Source organism: Oncorhynchus kisutch, linkage group LG13, assembly GCF_002021735.2.
Source record: "Oncorhynchus kisutch isolate 150728-3 linkage group LG13, Okis_V2, whole genome shotgun sequence".
Taxonomy (NCBI): Eukaryota; Metazoa; Chordata; class Actinopteri; order Salmoniformes; family Salmonidae; genus Oncorhynchus; species Oncorhynchus kisutch.
Genome location: NC_034186.2, coordinates 14,499,946 through 14,516,569, shown reverse-complemented (window position 1 = coordinate 14,516,569; position 16,624 = coordinate 14,499,946). Strand labels below are relative to the sequence as shown.

Below are 16,624 nucleotides of genomic sequence, written 5' to 3'. Positions count from 1 at the left end.
TGTGGCTGCTCGGCCATGGAAACCCATTTCATGAAGCTCCCGACAAACAGTTATTATGCTGACATTGCTTACAGAGGCAGTTTGGAACTCGGTAGTGTTGCAACCTAGGATAGACGATTTTTACATGCTATGTGCTTCAGCACTCTGCGGTTCTGTTCTGTGAGCTTGTGTGGCCTACCACTTCGCGGCTGAGACGTTGTTGCTCCTAGATGTTTTTACTTCACAATAACAGCACTAACAGTTGACCGGGGCAGCTCTAGCAGGACAGAAAGTTGTCGAATTGACTTGTTGGAAAGATGGTGCTACGTTGAAAGTCACTGAGCCCTTCAGTAAAGCCATTCTACTGCCAATGTTTGTCTATGGAGACTGCATGGCTGTGTGCTCAATTTTATACACTTGTTAGCAACGAGTATGGCTGATATAGTCGAATCCACTCATTTTAAGTGTTGTCCATATACTTTTGTATATATAGTGTATACTGTATGTCTTAAAAGATATGAATGTTATGTGACCCAGCAAGAGAGGGAACATTTTGAATGGAGAAAAGATTTCCAAAATACCCATGTGCCCAGAGATAGTGGACATTTTCAAAATTAAAAATATTTTCATCTGCCCACCAAAAGTGTTAATCAAAGGTTTTATTAAAATGACGTATTCTGCTTCATGCCACAAGTCAGTGTTCCTCTACCAGTAAATGCCATGTATTTTAGGGCAAATAATGCCACTCCTAGATAGAGATAGAAAATAGAGACCAGCTGATACTCATGGCCAGGCAGTTGGAGCTAGATGAGCTCAAGGCCGCATCCGATATGGCCCCCTATTCAGGGTTCCCCAACTAGCGGCCCACTGGCCGAATTTCAGTCTACGAACCTGCCAGAATGGATGGGCCCTGCCAGTTGAGAGGGCATAGCGGACCTGGTACTGCATATCATAGATGGGCAGTTCTGGGGGCACCCACGCCAGCTTTAGAACCCCACTGGGCATGCTCACTGCCTCAAGGCCTGAGGGAGGATGGGGCTTCACTAGAGGAAGGGAGAGGACAGTCATTATGTAGCCTGGTCAAGCAGACTAAAAGCTATACATGTTTTAAAAATATAAACTAAATATTATTTACACATGCTGGTGCAGTAGGTTTCAAAAAGCCACAACATGTAAGAAAATAAATGTAACAAGACCAGAACTCCTATACTGGTCCTAACTCACCGTGATCCATAGGTGTGATGTAGACAGGATGTGACCTCGTGCTGTTGTCCGTCTTGGCCTCCATCCACAGCTTGTAGCAGGAAGTCACTCTTATTGGCTGCAGATTGCAGCTCTTCACTCCCCTATAGCCGCTGGACTCACACTTCGCCTGCCTGACCACACCCACTGGCACACCCACCCTCTCCGCCTCTTCCATGACGTCACAGGACAGGTCGGCCACCCTGGAGAATTTAACGGACACACACACACAAAGAACGTCAGGGTGAAAACACCTTTACCACTTCTGGGTATGTATGAACCATGTCATAGTCAATGGTATGCAACAAGTAAACTTCTACACTGCCTGAGTTTTGAAATCACGGCAATAATTCACAAATTATCACACACACAGTCATTTACATTTTGCTTGACAACCTGGACTCAGGGGTAGATGTAACATAGTAAACGTAAATCTGTCTCCCCTCATTTAGGTGGGCCTAGCCCTGACACAGATGCCATGGTTGTCCTTAGTTTAAAGATGGACAAAACACCTGTCTCTGGATTACATCTCTTTAGCTATCATACTCCATCCATCCATCCCACTGATTTCAAAACTCAGTCCTCCAGGAAATGGAGAGCAACACTTATGCAGTTCTACTAAGCAATATATATATTTTTAAAGCAGTGTTAGACAGGATTACCTACACATGCTAACCAGCTCAAATGCTCAAATAGACAGAAGCGTGCTATGTGGCAGACCAATCCGAACTCATCTCTCGGCATGTCCAGCCACTCATTATCTCAGCTAATCATGGTTAGCAGGAAGGTTGCTCACTTTTCTTTGGCGAAACCAACTAGGCTCATAATATAACAATTTTATTCGCATTTACAGACGGCATACAAGTTTGTTATTAAGGCACATGAAAGTTCACATTGCAGAAGGCATTTCTGGTCAAAAACTCAATTTGATAAAAAAAAAAGAAAAGAAAGAAGATTAGGCTCTCGTGTGAAGTAGTGACCCGCGACATACTGTACACCTAGTTTCCTGAAACGGGTCACAAATAGCTAAAAAGTAGTACTGTAAGTAGTTGCTAGAGTTGACCGTGATGATATTCAAACACGCAACCTTTGGGTTGCTAGACATTCAAGTTATACACCCCCCATCCCCCTGACCAAGGACCTTACGTAACATACGGTCTCATGAACCATACCACACTGCGTGAATCAGGCCTTCATGGTTGAATTGCTGCAAAGAAACCACTACTAAAGGATACCAATAAGAAGAAGAGACTTGCTTGGCTGAAGAAACACGAGCAATGGATATTAGACCGGGGGAAATCTGTCCTTTGGTCTGAGGAGTCCAAATTTGAGATTTTTGGTTCCAACTGGCATGTCTTTGTGAGATGCAGAGTAGGTGAACGGATGATATCCGCAGGTGTGGTTCCCACCGTGAAGCATGGAGGAGGAAGGTGTGATGGTGCTTTGCTGGGGACACTGATTTATTTAGAATTTAAGGCACACTTAACCAGTATGCTTACCACAGCATTCTGCAGCGATATACCATCCCATCTGGTTTGCACTTAATGCGACTATCATTTTTTTCAACAGAACGATGACCCAACACACCGCCAGGCTGTGTAAGGGCTATTTGACCAAGAAGGAGAGTGATGGAGTGCTGCATCAGATGACCTGGCCTCCACAATCACCGACCTCAACCCAGTTCAGATGGTATGGGATGAGTTGGAGCGCAGAGGGAAGGAAAAGCAGCCAACAAGTGCTCAGCATATGTGGGAACTCCAAGACTGTTGGAAAAGCATTCCAGGTGCAGCTGTTTGAGAGAATGGTAAGAGTGTGTAAAGCTGTCATCAAGGCAAAGGGTGGCTAATTTGAAGAATCTCAAATATATTTTGATTTGTTTAACACTTTTTTGGTTACTACATGACTCCATATGTGCTATTTCATAGTTTTGATGTTTTCACTAGTATTCGACAATCTAGAAAACAGTACAAATAAAGAAAAACCCTTGAATGAGTAGGTGTGTCCAAACTTTTGACTGGTACTGTACGTGACCAGTTTCAGGACGGTAGGCATATGGTCACTACTTCACAGGAGGCATTTGATACTTATCAACATGTGTATTTTTGGGCCAGAAATACCTAATGTTAGATAGCTAGCTAACATTGAACCTAGTTGGTTAGCTTTAGCTACCTGCAGATTCATACTACAGTATTTCATGCATGGTGGCTAGCTATGACAATCCTTTTGTAGTGTTTGTAGTATTGTATGAGTTGGGATTATTGTTTAGCTAGCTCAAAAGCATTTCTTTAACATGACCCATCAACATGCGTGTCTGGGTAAGCATCATCTAAGAATTAGAAAATATGTATAAAATAATTGTATTGCTACTATGTAAATATGCAAGTATTTCACAGTACCATTTACACCTTCTGTATCCTGTGCATGTGACACACACATAGATTTCATTTGATATGGGGTGTGTTTACCAGAGATGGTAATGTGAATAACAACGAGACCTGCACCAAAGTCAGAATAGTATATAGGCCAAGGACTAGATAGTGTATTTTTCCCTGTAGTTATTCTTTATTATAGGCTACTACCTTTCCCACTTTTAGTTTTGAAATCGTTGGTTGTTTACTACACTACCTTACTCACTCTATTTAGCACATAAAACCGAATGGAGGTGGTCGGTCACATATCATACTAATTTCAGTGTCCCGGATTTACATTTACTATGTTACACTTAGACACCAGGCTGCGCTTGAGGGGGTTAAATCTGTTCTGTATTGTTCTATGATCCTGAACCAACTCGCATCCCATATTTCTTAGGAATATATCAGAGACATCAAGCAGTGACAGTGAAAAGGTGTCATATGTAAACTTTTTGGGCGACCAGACCAAATTCACATAGAAATGTGACTTATAGATCTGTCACTCTCATTGAAAGCCAGTCTAACAGGCTGACTACAGCATTGTAAAATAAATTTTGAAATCTATATAATTAAATGATTGCGCCAACGACCGTCTGCATTGCCAAGGGCTAAAATAGAATAGTCCTGCCTCTCCCATCTCCTCATTGGTTTATAGAAGCAGGTACCCACGTGCCATCTCCTCATTGGTTATACCCGCGTGGGTGACTGAAAGACGAACGAGGTCGGTGGCGGTAATGCACCTAATTTATGAAAGTTGCCAATCGCAATATAAAGTCAAGAGAAGAAAAAGCCTAGAAGGAGGACAGTTGACTAGAAACGAGTAGGTTGACCATTTTATGTGTGGATTAATTGTCAGAGTAGAGGACCTTATGCATTTTAGGTAAAATAACATCTCAATGTTTATATCCCAGGACAAATTAGCTCGCAACAGCAAGCTAGCTAAATAGGACAAATTAGCTAGCAAGTGCAAGCTAGCTAGCTAAATTGCCATAAAGGTTTAATGCTTTCGACCTGTCCCCGAATTCATGTAAATGGTTCAGAGTTTGTTAAGATATTTTAACCTACATGTCAGGATCGCATTTGGTGTGGGGGGACAAAATATTTTATGCACAATGGCGCACGCGCAGCCGGTTTGGGTTCCGTGTTAGAAACAGTAGATCTGTTCTATGTACGCTATTGCATGGTGGCTAGCTATGACAATCCGTTTGTAGCGCTAGTAGTATTGTATGGGTTGGGATTATGGTTAATTGTTTAGCTAATTAATTAATTATATATACACATTGTTTAGTAAGCTCAAACCATTAAAATTGTAGCAACCAGGAAATGGCAGAGCGATTTATGTACAATACATCTAACAAAGAGCCAAATGTAAGATCCTCCAGTATTTCAAATGCTCTAATAGACTGATCTTAATCATAAGATAACCAATAGTCACTTTAACTATATGTGTACAGGTGTATGTGTAGGTTTTACAGGTGTTTGTGTAAGTTGTAAAGGTTTTTGTGTAGGTTGTACAAATGCTGTAAGTAGTGTTTACCTGGACATGAAGTTGATTCCACCTATAGGTAGGTTGTTCCACCTACAGGTCATACTGTCCAGATCCCCACTGGTCACACAGCTGATATCAATGACCGGATCTAAAACACACATAATCTACATCAAATAAATACATTTCCACCAGAGACTCTGGGTTCGCGCCCAGGCTCTGTCGCAGCCGGCCGCGACCGGGAGGTCCGTGGGGCGTCGCACAATTGGCCTAGCGTCGTCCAGGTTAGGGAGGGTTTGGCCGGTAGGGATATCCTACCGGCAAAAAGGGATATCCTTGTCTCGTCGCCGGGCTAACCAGGTGCACGGTGTTTCCTCCGACACATTGGTGCGGCTGGCTTCCGTGTTGGATGCGTGCTGTGTTAAGAAGCAGTGCGGGTTTTGTTTCGGAGGATGCATGGCTTTCGACCCTCGTCTCTCCCGAGCCCGTACGGGAGTTGTAGCGATGAGACAAGATAGTAACTACTAACAATTGGATACCACGAAATTGGGGAGAAAGTGGGGTAAAAATACAAAATAAATCAATATTTTTTTCCCCTGATGTTAAACATTTTCATGAATGTTTAACCCAATCCAAATCTTAACCATCCATCCCAGCACACCTTTAATGTAGATCGTTGAGTAGTGGTAGTTACAGCTATACGTCTCCCCAAAAGGCTGGCAGCAATGCAGGGTGTCAGACAGTCTCTGCTCCGATGGTCGAACCGTTATCTTACTGACACGGTCGTTGACTGCAGCGTACTGACTCTTAGGAAGGCGGTCACGGGAGTTCAGAATCCAGACCATGGTGCTGGCGTTCACCCGGAGGTCATTGCACACGCAATAGACGGTCACGCTGTCTCCAAAGCTGGCCACCACTCTCTCAGGGAGATATGTCACATCTGAAACAAAGCAAAGTGAACTCAGTCAGAAAAACTGTACAACAGGCTAATAGCCACATCACATAAAACCTTCAAACTTTTTAAAACTTTATTAGGGTAATGTCAAAAGTATGTCAAGCCATTGTTTATAGGGAAAATCTGAGGTGGAAGATATCGCAGCAAACACAACATTACAGTTGGAACTTAATTTGGCCAAAGTAAATGACACTTGCAAACTAGTTTAAACCTTCACAGAAGTTTTGAACAGGTTATATTGCAGCAATTACCAATAATCTTAAACTAAACATGTGAGCCACTTGTATTTTCATGAATGTTTAATATGACTATTTATGTAGAGATCACCATATGTTGTCGAATTTCAGCCTGCTATCTCGGGTTCCGTGCGCAGAGAGGTTAAGAACACATTCTTATTTTTAATGACGTCCTAGGAACAGTGGGTTAATTGCCTGTTCAGGGGCAAAACAACAGATTTGTACATTGTCAGCTTGGGGACTTGAACTTGCAACCTTCCGGTTACTAGTACAACACTCTAACCACTAGGCTACCCTGCCGCCCCATATATGGAAAACCAGCCACGTGTTGGACACCAACGTCTTGCTTCCAGACAAACTAAACACCTTCTTCGCCCACTTTGAGGATAACACAGCGCCACCGACGCGGCCCGCTACCAAGGACTGTGGGCTCTCCTTCTCTGTGGCCGACATGAGTAAGACATTTAAAAGTGTGTAAACCCTTGCAAAGCTGCTGGCCCAGACGGCATCCATAGCCTCGTCCTCAGAGCATGCGCAGACCAGCTGGCTGGTGTGTTTACAGACCTATTCAATCTCTCCCTATCCCACTCTGCTGTCCCCACATGCTTCAAGATGGCCACCATTGTTCCTGTACCCAAGAAAGCAAAGGTATCTGAAATGAATGACTATCACCCCGTAGCACTCACTTCTGTCATCATGAAGTGCTTTGAGAGACTAGTCAAGGATCATATCACCTCTACATTACCTGTCGCCCTATACCCACTTCAATTTGCTTACCGCCCCAATAGGTCCACAGACGATGCAATCGCCATCACACTGCCCTATCCAATTTGCACAAGATGAATACATACGTAAGAATGCTGTTCATTGACTATATCTCAGCATTCAACGCCATAGTACCCTCCAAGCTCATCATTAACGCGAGGCCCTGGGTCTTGACACCGTCTGTACTCCCATGACTGCGTAGTCAAGCACGCCTCCTACTCAAATCATCAAGTTCGCAGACGACACAACAGAAGTAGGCTTGATTACCAACAATGACGAGACAGCCTACAGAGAGGAAGTGAGGGCTCTGGGAGTGTGGTGCCAGGAAAATAACCTCTCACTCAATGTCAACAAAACAAATGAGATGATCGTGGACTTCAGGAAACAGCAGAGGGAGCACCCCCCCTATCCACATCAACGGGACCACAGTGGACAAGGTGGAAAGCTTCACATTTCTCAGCGTACACATCACTGACAAACTGAAATGGTCCAAACACACAGAGATCGTGGTAAAGAAGGCACAACAGTGCCTGTTCGACCTCAGGAGGCTGAAGAAATGTAAGTTGGCAACTAAAACCCTCACAAAAGCTTAGCGATGCACAATTGAGAACATCCTGTCGGGCTGTATTACCGCCTGGTACAGCAACTGCACCGCCCATAACCACAAGGCTCTCCAGAGCGTGGTGCGGTCTGCCCAACGCATCACTGGGGGCAAACTACCTAGCCTCCAGGACACCTACAGCACCCGATGTTACAGGAAGGCCAAAAACATCAACAAGGACAAACTCACTGCCTGTTCACCCCACTATCATCCAGAAGTAGAGGTGCATCAAAGCTGGGACAGAGAGACTGAAAAGCATCTATCTCAAGGCCACCAGACTGTTAAATAACCATCACTAGCACATTAGAGGCTGCTGCCTACATACATACGACTTGAAATCACTGGCCACTTTAATAAATGGAACACTAGTCAATTTAATAATGTTTACATATTTTGCATTACTCATCTCATATGCTCACTAGTGGTCAAAACTTTCAGAACTACTCATTCAAGTGTTTTTATTTGGACTATTTTCTACATTGTAAAATTTTAACTATTGAGTAATAGTGAAGACATCAAAACTATGAAATAACACATAAGGAGTCATGTTGTAACCAAAACAAGTGTTAAACCAATCAAAACATATTTGAGATTCTTCAAATAGCCACCCCTTGCCTTAATGACAGCTTTGTACACTCTTCCAGTTTAAAAGTTATTTTCTGTTTATGGAGGTACACAAAATCAAATCTATTGACTGAAAGCTAAAAGGGACATAGCCTATGTGATTAGTTGCATGTAATGATCTTGCTCTTAGCAATGAGACCTCTCAAGTGTAATAAAGAGAGGACATGAAATAAAGAAAGGAGTGAGTGTGTGAGGGAAAACATCCTGGAGCCTCTCCAGGCTCTGCGTGTGTGTACGTGTGTGTCTGTATGTTTGTCTTGACCAATATAAATATCATTACAGTTGAAGTCGGAAGTTTACATACACCTTAGCCAAATACATTTAAACTCAGTTTCACAATTCCTGACATTTAATCCTATTAAAAATTCCCTGTCGTAGGTCAGTTATGATCACTACTTGTTTTTAAGAATGTGAAATGTCAGAATAATAGTAGAGAGAAAGATTTATTTAAGCTTTATTTCTTTCATCAAGTAAGAAGTTTACATGCACTCAATTAGTATTTGGTAGAATTGACTTTAAATTGTTTGACTTGTGTCAAACATTTCAGGTAGCCTTCCACAAGCTTTTGGCCCATTCCTCCTGACAGAGCTGCTGTAACTGAGTCAGGTTTGTAGGCCTCCTTGCTCGCATGCTCTTTTTCAGTTATGCCCACAAATTTTCTATCGGATTGAGGTCAGGGCATTGTGATGGCCACTCCAATACCTTGACTTTGTCTTTAAGCCATTTTGCCACAACTTTGGAAGTATACTTGGGGTCATTGTCCATTTGAAAGACCCATTTGCAACATCTTGAGATGTTGCTTCAATATATCCACATAATTTCTCTCACATGATGCCATCTATTTTGTGAAGTGCACCAGTCCCTCCTGCAGCAAAGCACCCCCACATGACGCGGCCACCCCCGTGCTTCACGGTTGGGATGCTGTTCTTCGGCTTGCAAGCCTCCCCCGTTTTCCTCCAAACATAACGATGCTCATTATGGCCAAACAGTTATATTTTGTTTTCATCAGACCAGAATACATTTCTCCAAAAAGGTACGATCTTTGTCCCCATGTGCAGTTGCAAACCGTAGTCTGGCTGTTTTTAAATGGCGGTTTTGGAGCAGTGGCTTCTTCCTTGCTGAGCGGCCTTTCAGGTTATGTCGATATAGTCCTTGTTTTACTGTGGATATATATACTTTTGTAGCTGTTTCTTCCAGCATCTTCACAAGGTACTTTGCTTTGTTCTGGGATTGATTTGCACTTTTCGCACCAAAGTATGTTCATCTCTAGGAGACAGAACGCGTCTCCTTCCTGAGCGGTATGACGGCGTGGTCCAATATTGGTTATACTTGCCTACTATTGTTTGTACAGATGAACGTGGTACCTTCAGGCATTTGGAAATTGCTCCCAAGGATGAACCAGACTTGGAGGCCTACAATTTTTTCCTGAGGCAAAGAGTTTGAAGCTAGGCCTTGAAATACATCCACAGGAACACCTCCAATTGACTCAAATGATGTCAATTAGCCTATCAGAAGCTTCTAAAGCCATGACATAATTTTCTGGAATTTTCCAGGCTGTTTAAAAGGCACAGTCAACGGAGTGTTTGTAAACTTCTGACCCGCTGGAATTGTGATACAGTGTCAAATAATCTGTCTGTAAACAATTGTTGGTAACATTACTTGTGTCATGCTTGAAGTAGATGTCCTAACCGACTTGCCAAAACTACAGTTTGTTAACAAGAAATGTGTGTAGTGGTTGAAAAACGAGTTTTAAATGTCTCCAAGCAAAGTGTATGTAAACTTCTGACTTCAACTGTATATTTCCATGGTCCTGGTCTCTTCTGTGTGTGTTTTCAATAATCACTTCTACACTGGGGCAGAATCCCTCAGTGGTCCCCATCTTTCATACTGTGTGTGTGTTTTCAATAATCACTTCTACACTGGAGCAGAATCCCTCAGTGGTCCCCATCTTTCATTCTGTGTGTGTGTTTTCAATAATCACTTCTACACTGGAGCAGAATCCCTCAGTGGTCCCCATCTTTCATTCTGTGTCTTTGTCCTTTATGAAGAGCCTTCATCATGTGAGTCAGAGAGGGCTGACAGATTAATCTACAGCTCTGCAGTAAAGCTATAGGAAGAGAGGTTGGACATAAACAGGCAACCTCCGAAAACCAACTCTCTACATGATGTAGTCATCACAGAGAGAGGGAGAGAGGGACAGAGAGATAGATAGATGAGAAGAGGGGCAGGGAGGGAGAGAGAGGGTGAGAGAGACAAAGGGAAGAATAAGCTAATAAACTCATATCTACTGGGTGAAATCCCACAGTGTGCATCACAGCAGCAAGATGTGTGACCTGTTGCCACAAGAAAAGGGCAACTAGTGAAGAACAAACACCATTGTAAATACAACACATATTTATTTATTTTCCCTTTTGTACTTGAACTATTTGCACATCTTTACAACACTGTATATAGACATAATATCACATTTGAAATTGTCTTTATTCTTTTGGAAATTCTGTGAGTGTAAAGTTTACTGTCATTTGTATTGTTTATTATCTTGGTAATGTTAAAGCAAGTGAAGTAGATAATCAACAATAAAAATTAATAAAGCGCTTAAATTAAATATGTCATAATTAAATATGAGAGAGTGAGTGTGAGAGAGAATGAGATCAACTAGACTAAAATGTTATTTTGATGAAGATAATAATAAAACAATCTCCACCTTCATATTCCAAATCTAATATTGTCTTTATTAATCCATCCAGCTCCCTAATTGCCACCTTGTTCCTGTCCCCATATTTGACATTACATCTGACAACTTGAGACAACTTCACAATTTCCAAAACAAATATGTTAGCCAAGTTACCCAATGTATACTGTATCGGCTGCAAGTGTATGTAATGCATATTTCTGAATCATCGTGTCTCTAACAGTAGTGTGCAGCAGTTAGACCCATCCCAGTCTCCTCATCCAGGGGTTCCAAACCAAATAGGTTTGCTAAGTTACCCAAATATGTTTGCTAAGTTACCCAATGTATACAGTATTGACTGCATGGAAATGCAATGCATATCTATGAATCCTCGAGTCTCTAACAGTGTAGTATGCAGCAGGTACAGACCAGTCTCCCCATGTGTGTGTGTTTGTGTGGGCAAAATCTATCAACCACAGATGATTTGTGACAGTGTGCTAGGAAAATAGCTTCTCCTTTCTCTGTTGCTCATTGTGAAAAAAACTGATTTCAGTCTTGGGGGTGTGGTTCAATGTGGCAGTTACTGAAGCTTGTCCCACATGAGCCACCATAGGAACAGAGCCAGAATTAATTACTGAACTAATCTAAGATAACTCAAAAGAAGGCTGTAATTTTTCCGTACGTTTTTGCAGAGGTTTTAGTCATGCAGTTTTACATCCAGCTAAAGTGTTTTTCCATAGGAAAACAGTATTTTTCACACCGGGTGCCTTTCCTTCGCTGGGCAGGCCGTTTGGGAACTTTTAGGCAAAATTAGAATATACCCGCTTCTCCAGGCACCACTACACCACTGCATAGGGCTGATGGAAAGACAGCAGTCACACACAGCATGATGTTAAATTCCATAAACTTATAATAAGCCAGTAGGTCCCAATAATAAGAATACAAAAACACAACCATTAAGCATTACCCAATCGAAATGTTCAACGATCAGTTCTAATTTAAACATGTTTTTCTTCTCTATGCTACCTGTATGTAGCATGATCTATTTTGCCTGCGCGCATGACAGACAGTCGTTGATCGGAGCACGTCTCAGGAGTCACCGGAGGAGCACTTATTAATCCTGCAGTAGAATTTATTTCGGCCAGCAGGCCAAACGAACGACTAAAATGAACGAGTTACGCAGAAAAACTAATCATGAGTAAGAAGATGAGTAAAAGATGAGTAAAAAGAGTTGTTCAAAAAGAACGAATCATTGGCAAACTGCACATAACTAAAGCATATGTGTACATTGCTGTGTAACCAGAGGTTTTTTTGTGCAGGTATACAGTATGTGAGGGGACTTTATCTGACTGTATATTTAATGTGTGTAAGTAGGGCAAGGCAGAGGTCTTACTGTGCAGGAAGAAGTCAAGCGAGTATGATAAGTTAACTGTGTGTTTATGATGTGTATGTTTCTGTGCAGACAGAGAGAGAGGTCTCACTTTCCAGACGGATAAGATGTTGCTGGCTCCAGTCACTCCACAGGTGAGGCAGAGCAGGGTGGTGAGACCGGATCTGGAGAGTGTATTGCAGACCAGGCCTCAGTCCAGTCAGAGACACCCACTGGGCTCCAGACACGTCCACGTGCTGGAACAGAGGAATAGGGGAGAGAAACACAAGATGTCATACAGAAGTTACTCCATCTGCAAAATGCAGTGACAATTTGACACAAATACAAAATGGCATTGTGATGACTGAGAACATAACTGAAAATGATATCTACATCTAAGAAAACCATGAGTGACATTAAGACTCTTCAACATCCTCTATGCGTTTGCTCTTGTTTTCTGTTAAAGAAAATAAAGCTAAAGCCAATAATAATTTAAGACCTGTACTGATGTTGTGTTTGCTCGGAGGCCAGTGTGTTCTTACCAGCCAGTTGGGGTGAGAGGTACTTTGGGAGGTATTGTATCGGACCTCATAGCTCAGTTGGACAGGGCTGGCATGGGGCTGTGGGTCGCTCCAGCTCAGAATCAACTCTCCCTCTGTGGTCTGGGTGTGTGTTAGGTTCAGTGGTGGGCTTGGTTTCCCTGTACAACAAAAGCAAATCATAAACATCATCATCCTCCAAACTATGAAACACCATTATCGTCGTCATTATGGGCAGCAGGTTGCCTAGTGGTTAGAGGCAGGTAGCCTAGTGGTTAGAGGGGGGTGGCAGGTTGCCTAGTGGTTAGAGGGGGGGTGGCAGGTTGCCTAGTGGTTAGAGGGGGGGTGGCAGGTTGCCTAGTGGTTAGAGGGGGGTGGCAGGTTGCCTAGTGGTTAGAGGGGGGGTGGCAGGTTGCCTAGTGGTTAGAGAGGGGGTGGCAGGTTGCCTAGTGGTTAGAGGGGGGGTGGCAGGTTGCCTAGTGGTTAGAGGCAGGTAGCCTAGTGGTTAGAGAGGGGGCAGCAGGTTGCCTAGTGGTTAGAGGCAGGTAGCCTAGTGGTTAGAGGCAGGTAGCCTAGTGGTTAGAGAGGGGGCAGCAGGTTGCCTAGTGGTTAGAGGCAGGTAGCCTAGTGGTTAGAGAGGGGGCAGCAGGTTGCCTAGTGGTTAGAGGCAGGTAGCCTAGTGGTTAGAGGTAGGTAGCCTAGTGGTTAGAGAGGGGGCAGCAGGTTGCCTAGTGGTTAGAGAGGGGGCAGCAGGTTGCCTAGTGGTTAGAGGCAGGTAGCCTAGTGGTTAGAGGGGGGTGGCAGGTTGCCTAGTGGTTAGAGAGGGGGCAGCAGGTTGCCTAGTGGTTAGAGGCAGGTAGCCTAGTGGTTAGAGAGGGGGCAGCAGGTTGCCTAGTGGTTAGAGGCAGGTAGCCTAGTGGTTAGAGAGGGGGCAGCAGGTTGCCTAGTGGTTAGAGAGGGGGCAGCAGGTTGCCTAGTGGTTAGAGGCAGGTAGCCTAGTGGTTAGAGGGGGGTGGCAGGTTGCCTAGTGGTTAGAGGGGGGGTGGCAGGTAGCCTAGTGGTTAGAGGGGGGTGGCAGGTTGCCTAGTGGTTAGAGGGGGGGTGGCAGGTTGCCTAGTGGTTAGAGGCAGGTAGCCTAGTGGTTAGAGGGGGGTGGCAGGTTGCCTAGTGGTTAGAGAGGGGGTGGCAGGTAGCTTAGTGGTTAGAGGCAGGTAGCCAAGTGGTTAGAGAGGGGGTGGCAGGTTGCCTAGTGGTTAGAGGGGGGGTGGCAGGTTGCCTAGTGGTTAGAGGGGGGGGTGGCAGGTTGCCTAGTGGTTAGAGGCAGGTAGCCTAGTGGTTAGAGAGGGGATGGCAGGTTGCCTAGTGGTTAGAGGCAGGTAGCCTAGTGGTTAGAGGGGGGGTGGCAGGTTGCCTAGTGGTTAGAGGCAGGTAGCCTAGTGGTTAGAGGGGGGGTGGCAGGTTGCCTAGTGGTTAGAGGCAGGTAGCCTAGTGGTTAGAGAGGGGATGGCAGGTTGCCTAGTGGTTAGAGGCAGGTAGCCTAGTGGTTAGAGGGGGGGTGGCAGGTTGCCTAGTGGTTAGAGGCAGGTAGCCTAGTGGTTAGAGGGGGGGTGGCAGGTTGCCTAGTGGTTAGAGAGGGGGTGGCAGGTTGCCTAGTGGTTAGAGAGGGGGGTGGCAGGTTGCCTAGTGGTTAGAGGCAGGTAGCCTAGTGGTTAGAGGCAGGTAGCCTAGTGGTTAGAGGGGGGGTGGCAGGTTGTCTAGTGGTTAGAGAGGGGGTGGCAGGTAGCTTAGTGGTTAGAGGCAGGTAGCCTAGTGGTTAGAGGGGGGGTGGCAGGTTGCCTAGTGGTTAGAGGCAGGTAGCCTAGTGGTTAGAGAGGGGATGGCAGGTTGCCTAGTGGTTAGAGGCAGGTAGCCTAGTGGTTAGAGGGGGGGTGGCAGGTTGCCTAGTGGTTAGAGAGGGGGTGGCAGGTTGCCTAGTGGTTAGAGAGGGGGTGGCAGGTTGCCTAGTGGTTAGAGGCAGGTAGCCTAGTGGTTAGAGAGGGGGTGGCAGGTTGCCTAGTGGTTAGAGAGGGGGTGGCAGGTTGCCTAGTGGTTAGAGAGGGGGTGGCAGGTTGCCTAGTGGTTAGAGAGGGGGTGGCAGGTTGCCTAGTGGTTAGAGAGGGGGTGGCAGGTTGCCTAGTGGTTAGAGGCAGGTAGCCTAGTGGTTAGAGGGGGGTGGCAGGTTGCCTAGTGGTTAGAGGCAGGTAGCCTAGTGGTTAAAGGGGGGTGGCAGGTTGCCTAGTGGTTAGAGAGGGGGTGGCAGGTAGCTTAGTGGTTAGAGGCAGGTAGCCAAGTGGTTAGAGAGGGGGTGGCAGGTTGCCTAGTGGTTAGAGGGGGGGTGGCAGGTTGCCTAGTGGTTAGAGGGGGGGGTGGCAGGTTGCCTAGTGGTTAGAGGCAGGTAGCCTAGTGGTTAGAGAGGGGATGGCAGGTTGCCTAGTGGTTAGAGGCAGGTAGCCTAGTGGTTAGAGGGGGGGTGGCAGGTTGCCTAGTGGTTAGAGGCAGGTAGCCTAGTGGTTAGAGGGGGGATGGCAGGTTGCCTAGTGGTTAGAGGCAGGTAGCCTAGTGGTTAGAGAGGGGATGGCAGGTTGCCTAGTGGTTAGAGGCAGGTAGCCTAGTGGTTAGAGGGGGGGTGGCAGGTTGCCTAGTGGTTAGAGGCAGGTAGCCTAGTGGTTAGAGGGGGGGTGGCAGGTTGCCTAGTGGTTAGAGAGGGGGTGGCAGGTTGCCTAGTGGTTAGAGGCAGGTAGCCTAGTGGTTAGAGGGGGGGGTGGCAGGTTGTCTAGTGGTTAGAGAGGGGGTGGCAGGTAGCTTAGTGGTTAGAGGCAGGTAGCCTAGTGGTTAGAGGGGGGGTGGCAGGTTGCCTAGTGGTTAGAGGCAGGTAGCCTAGTGGTTAGAGAGGGGATGGCAGGTTGCCTAGTGGTTAGAGGCAGGTAGCCTAGTGGTTAGAGGGGGGGTGGCAGGTTGCCTAGTGGTTAGAGGCAGGTAGCCTAGTGGTTAGAGGGGGGGGTGGCAGGTTGCCTAGTGGTTAGAGAGGGGGTGGCAGGTTGCCTAGTGGTTAGAGAGGGGGTGGCAGGTTGCCTAGTGGTTAGAGGCAGGTAGCCTAGTGGTTAGAGAGGGGGGTGGCAGGTTGCCTAGTGGTTAGAGAGGGGGTGGCAGGTTGCCTAGTGGTTAGAGAGGGGGTGGCAGGTTGCCTAGTGGTTAGAGGCAGGTAGCCTAGTGGTTAGAGGGGGGTGGCAGGTTGCCTAGTGGTTAGAGGGGGGGTGGCAGGTTGCCTAGTGGTTAGAGGCAGGTAGCCTAGTGGTTAGAGAGGGGGTGGCAGGTAGCTTAGTGGTTAGAGGCAGGTAGCCAAGTGGTTAGAGAGGGGGTGGCAGGTTGCCTAGTGGTTAGAGGGGGGGTGGCAGGTTGCCTAGTGGTTAGAGGGGGGGGTGGCAGGTTGCCTAGTGGTTAGAGGCAGGTAGCCTAGTGGTTAGAGAGGGGATGGCAGGTTGCCTAGTGGTTAGAGGCAGGTAGCCTAGTGGTTAGAGGGGGGGTGGCAGGTTGCCTAGTGGTTAGAGGCAGGTAGCCTAGTGGTTAGAGGGGGGGTGGCAGGTTGCCTAGTGGTTAGAGGCAGGTAGCCTAGTGGTTAGAGAGGGGATGGCAGGTTGCCTAGTGGTTAGAGGCAGGTAGCCTAGTGGTTAGAGGGGGGGTGGCAGGTTGCCTAGTGGTTAGAGGCA

At 45.9% G+C, this 16,624-nt stretch overlaps 1 protein-coding gene across 2 annotated transcripts in view; it reads right to left on the bottom strand.

Moving 5' to 3' along the window:
* Positions 1–16,624, bottom strand: part of LOC109902844 (leptin receptor) — a 54,833-nt gene that overhangs the window by 20,441 nt on the left and 17,768 nt on the right. For both annotated transcript variants that reach the window (XM_020499516.2, XM_031785644.1), the window contains exons 7-12: positions 12,882–13,039; positions 12,452–12,596; positions 5,780–6,058; positions 5,170–5,269; positions 1,204–1,424; positions 871–1,022 (exon numbers count right to left, since the gene is read on the bottom strand). In XM_020499516.2, the coding sequence (XP_020355105.1) occupies positions 871–1,022; positions 1,204–1,424; positions 5,170–5,269; positions 5,780–6,058; positions 12,452–12,596; positions 12,882–13,039 (1,055 nt within the window). The remainder of the gene's footprint in view (positions 1–870; positions 1,023–1,203; positions 1,425–5,169; positions 5,270–5,779; positions 6,059–12,451; positions 12,597–12,881; positions 13,040–16,624) is intronic.